Source organism: Oncorhynchus nerka, linkage group LG2 (genome assembly GCF_034236695.1).
Source record: "Oncorhynchus nerka isolate Pitt River linkage group LG2, Oner_Uvic_2.0, whole genome shotgun sequence".
NCBI classification, from domain to species: domain Eukaryota; kingdom Metazoa; phylum Chordata; class Actinopteri; order Salmoniformes; family Salmonidae; genus Oncorhynchus; species Oncorhynchus nerka.
The window spans coordinates 14,249,189-14,255,234 of record NC_088397.1 but is presented as its reverse complement, the minus strand read 5'-3'; the positions used below and the strand labels follow the sequence as shown (position 1 = coordinate 14,255,234).

The 6,046-nt window shown below is 38.8% G+C and overlaps 1 protein-coding gene across 2 annotated transcripts; it reads right to left on the bottom strand.

Annotated features, from left to right (window-relative positions):
• Positions 1-384: 384 nt before the first annotated feature.
• Positions 385-3,968, bottom strand: LOC115127951 (uncharacterized). Of its 2 annotated transcripts, XM_029657569.2 has the most exons (7): positions 3,887-3,968; positions 3,363-3,382; positions 2,973-3,173; positions 2,493-2,791; positions 2,364-2,408; positions 791-863; positions 385-676 (listed from the first exon to the last, which is right to left on the bottom strand). In XM_029657569.2, exons 2-7 carry the CDS (start codon positions 3,376-3,378, stop codon positions 612-614), a joined length of 699 nt encoding a protein of 232 aa, XP_029513429.2. In that variant the 5' UTR covers positions 3,379-3,382; positions 3,887-3,968; the 3' UTR covers positions 385-611. The 2 variants fall into 2 exon arrangements, with proteins under 2 accessions (XP_029513429.2, XP_029513428.2); XM_029657568.2 differs by having other exon boundaries at positions 3,363-3,959.
• Between the last annotated feature and the right edge of the window lie 2,078 nt (positions 3,969-6,046).

The window sequence follows — 6,046 nt, the reverse complement described above, 5'->3', positions numbered from 1 at the left end:
ACGCCTCCAAAATACATAGCTATCCCTATTAAAATTGTGGCTATCAAGTGTTCCTTGAGTCAGGCAAATGGGGTTCTGCCACTGTTCACTACACCGGTGTCAGAAGTGGGATACATGTACTATCGTTTTAATTCTTAAACGTGTAAGCTGGGGGGACCCCTTTAGCTATATAATATTTTTGTTTAATTATTTGATAAAATAGTGAATTTGGCCTTTACTACTATAGCCTATAGAAACGCAATGAATAACACATGCAAAATGGCAACAAAAAAAGTTAAAAAATAAATCATAAGTAATAAGGTTTTGAAATGTCTGTCCTATATCTAAGAGATATAAGAAAACTCAGGAAATATATTTTATAAAATTACTCTAGGGTATAACCAGTGATGTTGAGACTCGTGCCCTTCCACAAATCCTGTTTCTTTTTTATTTCCATATTATTGTTACATTGATACAGCCAGGACTAATTCCATACATTACCACTGTAAATTATCTGTACTTTCTCAAGTAGGCCTAAATGACATGCAATTAAAGATGTAATCCATAACATTTATTCTCTAAGGGAATTGATCATCACGTTTACAGGAGTCACACTATATATTATCACATGTTCATAGTTGGGCCAAATGTAAATAGTCTTCATTTCTGGAATGAGGTCTTGCAAAGGGACATGGATCTTGAAAAGATTAAGAAACATAAAACACAAGATGTTAGTTGTTGATTTGACCTGTGATGATTACTGTAATTACAATGACGATATTAATGAATGCTTAAACCTACTGGAACCTACTTTTGCCTGAGATGAGCCCCATCATGTAAGAAAACACCATACAAGGGCAGTTGCGGCATAAAGACAGTAACCCCTGGAAAGAAAATAATGATTTAAAAGTGACCTGTCTGCTTCAAAGATACGCTGCAGTTCTGACTTTTCTTTAAATAGCTACATTATGGCAGATATCTCCCCAACACTAGACAAGAAGATATTTAATTAACACAGAACAAAAACATAAACGCAACATATAGTGTTGGTCCAATGTTTCATGAGCTGAAATAAAAGATCCCAGAAATGTTCCACATGCACAAAAAGCTTATTTCTCTCAGATTTTGTGCACACATTTGTTGACATCCCAGTTAGTGAGCATTTCTCCATTGCCAAGATAATCCATCCACCTGACAGGTGTGGCATGTCAAGAAGCTGATTAAAAAGCTTGATCATTACACAGATGCACTTTGTGCCGGGGACAATAAAACACCACTTTAAAATGTGCAGTTTTATCACATAACACAATGCCCCAGATGTCTCAAGTTTTGAGGGAGTGTGTAATTGTCATGCTGACTGCAGGAATGTCCACCAGAGCTGTTGCCAAAGAGTTGAATGTTCATTTCTCTACCAAAAGCCGCCTCAAATGTTGTTTTAGAGAATTTGGCAGTACGTCCAACTGGCCTAACAACCGCAGACTACGTGTAACCACACAAGCCCAGAACCTCCACATCCGGCTTCTTCACCTGCGGGATCGTCTGAAACAAGCCACCCAGGCAGCTGAGGAAACTGTGGGTTTGCACAACCAAAGAATTTCTCAGGGAAGCTCATCTGCGTGCTCGTCGTCCTCACCAGGGTCTTGGCCTTACTGCAGTTCAGCGTCGTAAACGACTTCAGTGGGCAAATTCTTACCTTCAATGGCCACTCTGTTCACAGTGTGAATAGAGTGCCCCATGGTGGCGGTGGAGTTATGGTATGGGCAGGCATAAGCTATGGACAACGAACACAATTGCATTTTATCGATGGCAATTTTAATGCACAAATATATCGTGAGGAGATCCTGAGGCCCATTTTGTGCCGTTCGTCCACCGCCATCATGTTTCAGCATAATGCACTGCCCCATTTTGCATGGATCTGGACACAATTCCTGGAATCTGAAAATGGCCCAGTTCTTCCATGGCCTGCATACTCACCAGACATGTCACACATTGAGCATGTTTGGGGGGGGCTGGATCAACATGTACAACAGTGTGTTCCAGTTCCCGCAAATATCCAGCAACTTCGCACAGAGGAGAGGGACAACATTCCACAGACCACAATCAACAGCCTAATCAACTCTATGTGAAGGAGATGTGTCACGCTACATGAGGCAAATGGTGGCCACACCAGATTTGGACTGGTTTTCTGATCCACGCCCCTACCTCTTTTTTTAATGGTATCTGTGACCAACCATCCATAGATGATTGTTTAATGAATTTATTTCAATTGACTTATTTCCTTATATGAACTGGAAATCAGTAAAAATCTTTGAAATTGTTGCACGTTGCGTTTATATTCTTGTTCAGTACAGTAGTTGCTGATGTATGGTTACTTTTTATCATACCATGGCAGCGTTTACAATCCAAGCTAGACAGTCACCATTTCTGGCCTGTAAAAAAGGAGAGGAAAAATGAATACCGTACATCAAATAGAGAGATACTGTATTCAAAATGATGATTAATTGATACCATACCATAGGATCTATGTCAAACTTCTGCCTAATATTTCTGACTTCTGCATCATTGCGAGGACAGTCCAGTAGTCCTCTCTGGCTCTCATGGAACAGACAGTCCACTGTGTCAAACTTCTGGCTAATATTTCTGACTGCTGCATCATTGCGAGGACAGTCCAGTAGTCCTCCCAGGCTCTCATGGAACAGACAGTCCACTGTGAGTATTACATCACTTCTGGTCACTAGTCTGCTGCTATAAGGTACAGTGTAGTCTGGGTTGAAGATGTGATGCAGTACTACCAGAATGACATCTTTACCCACTGTCAAGAAAGAGAATGTGGGAATACGTCAAAATAAACCAATAAGCCTCTCAAATAAACAATGTAGTCATGTCATTCATGCCGTTGGTACATTTGAGGAAAACTGGTGTGGAAAGAGAATATCTAGTATAGAAGGAAATAACATTGTTTAGGAAGTCATATTTGGGATGAGTTACTGTACTTGGAATCTGTTGCAGTGCTGCTTCAATATCAGTCCCGGCGCGGGAGACGATGGGACAGAAAGCCATGATGACATCACTCTCCTCTGGCGACTCGACTTCCGTAAAACATCTTGTGGTGTTGTTGAGTCGTCTCATAAACTGAATATGAGAAGCCAAAGTATTGCCAGTCTCAACTGTGTAGTACTTCATCTTATGTGCCACTGATTTTAAACAGACAACAAAGAGGAAAGTCAAAAAGGTCATTGATAAAAGTATTCATGTTTTTGTTAATTGGAACAATGTTCATAGTTCAGCCAGCTATAAGAGCATTGTAGGTTTAACCATTTACTTTATAGTGCACCCCTTCATCAAAATATTACATTATACAAAAGAGCCCTGTTGAAAATTACCTTTGCGTTCAATCATGGATCTAAAGGAAGTGAATGAACAGACAAATGGGTTTATTAGTCTAGATAGATACATTCAGGATCGGAAAACTACAACCAGTGTGCAAACCATGAAGATAAAATATATTTCTCTACAGTGCAAACTGTGTACAGCAGCATGAGGCTATTTGACATTCTAAACATGTACTTTTTTGCTCTAGTCTTTCACAGTATCCGGCTCTAGAGTACTTTACCACCTCACTCCTTCCACTGGACCACATGATTTCTTGGAATTAGAAAGTGAAAGCAATGTGTTATTGTAAATGTACTTACTGCCTCTGTTCTATTCTACATTCATAGAAAAACACATTCCATTAAATTCTGCACTAGCAGTTTCTACTGAACCATGTGTACCGTTTTATTCCTGTTGTAGACATAGAATATTAAATGATCACAAAACCTTTCATGACACCCACCCAACTGTAAATGATAGTTATGGTGTTCATATTGAACATGAATTTTAAATGAAATGATGAAAGTAGACTTACTCTGCAGCTGTAGGATTATTTTCTATCGACTGTACTGCAGTTGTGGTTTGAAGTGATCTGTTTTAATAGCAAAGAGAAAGTGAAACTAAACAGTATGAGATAAGTAAGGGGAGGTGGCCATTTTTTCAGAAAGTCACAAATGCTGAGTTTACACAGGCAGATGCATTCAGATTTTCTTCCACTAATTGGTCTTTTGACCAATCACATCAGATCTTTTCACAACAGATCTTTTTCAGAGCTGATCGGAAAAAAAGATCAGAATTGGGCTGCCTGTGTGAACGCAACCATCTAGGCAATCTACAGTTCAGACAACAAAGTGGACACCACTGATTTGGTAAACAGCTGAGGAATGGGGCTGGAAAAATGTAACCACACTCACATTTATAGACAGAGCTATGGATGCACCACCATCCATGATATAGAAATGATAGTTTTAGACATGGTTTGAGGCTATACAGTCTTTGTTTACAATTACACATTTAAAAACAATGGAATAAAACAAGCTTATATTTTGGGTTCTGATGGGGTTGACAGTTGTAATCTCATAGTGCAATTAGAATGTATAGTCTTTAAGAATCAATGGGTGTATATATAATTAATTCAAAAGTCCAAAAATGTATGTACCAATAGCAGATTGCCACTTTAATATAAGGTAAATAACAGTAAATAACAGACCAAAATAGGAGGCAGGATGCAGCCAAATTTAGCATGTGTTGTTGAAATAATGAGCCACTTTCATTTTTGTACAGAAAATCCTTTATCTTACTGAATGTTTTGCCTGGTTTTCTCCTGTTGGGTATGGAAAGTGTTGCACACAAAACACAAGTGTTCAAAAATACTGCATTTTGGAAATAAATTAATGTTTTTGTTACTTGTTTGTTATGTTATGTATATTTGAGTAGGTATACTGTAACAACCTTCCACAACCGGCTACAGTGTAACACCTTAAATGCAAAAGGCATAAACCTACTGATAGGATATACTTAGTGTTTTGTTTTGAGCACATCAGTGTGTTGGTTGGTAGACAGATATATGAATAAGACGCAACAAACTATTTTGGAAAGAAATTAAGCCGTTTTGAATGCAGTGTTTGCTTTTGCTAGAGATTTGGAGTTTTGGGGAAATGGCCCAAAGATTCAAATGTTTTCTGCCCTCGAATTGGGTTCCCATGCAAAACTAGACAGATAACTAAGTCTTCAATAAAAGTCCCAAGGCTTGACTATTCTTGAATGAATATATTGAAAACTGTTGTAAAACTACAAAATGCAGAATAATATACTTCAGTATTCAATTCCCATCAACATACCGTAGCTGTACATTATACAGTAAGTTGCATAAATACAAAGCAAGTGCCATGGTCCCATGTATCTGGCATACCAAACCAGATAGCCAATTACCATATGAGCAGCAACTAGCCAACCCCTTTCATTACACTAATGTGCAAACACCTCTGTACAATAAAGCATATTACACTAGAAACAGTAACAAAACTACAGTATTGTATGTTTAACAATTTGTTTATGACACACGAGCAACCTAATACAGCTGACGGCATACATGAAAGGCAATTTGTGAGTAAATGCAACCAACTAACATTGATAAGTAAGCAATTCTATCAATAAGATTATCATCACTAGCTTTAGCTGCTTCTCTGCGTGCAGAACGACTACTCTACTTGTTTCTGTAGTCTACGTACCATAAAGTTCCACTAGGGGGCGATAAACACCATGGAACACAATGAAAAGCCATTTTAACCACCGTGATTAAAATAATCTGTTACCGTCTAAATTGATGGCAGCTGTTAGTAATTAGATATGTAGATGGGTGAGCCGGTCAAGGATCGATTCAGACAAAGTGGTAAATTGTATGACAAGCGACAGTTTATTCAGAGTGAAGATATCTAGTACAGCGTAATTACGGCTCTCCCGTTAGCTCGCACAGAACAGCAGGAAAAGAGGCCGTTAACAGTCAGCACACCCCTTATATGTGGAACAAAAAGTAGGTTGATTCTAGAAGATCGGATCTTTGGATTGGTTCAGGCTGGGTGTAGTCTGTAGTCTTCCGCCATTGGCTCAGTTGTCTGTCCGTCATCGTAGAATCCTCTTCGGGCACACAATGTTCGGTCCTGTAGGGGACCCCACAGGCTTTACTGTGAGTTGT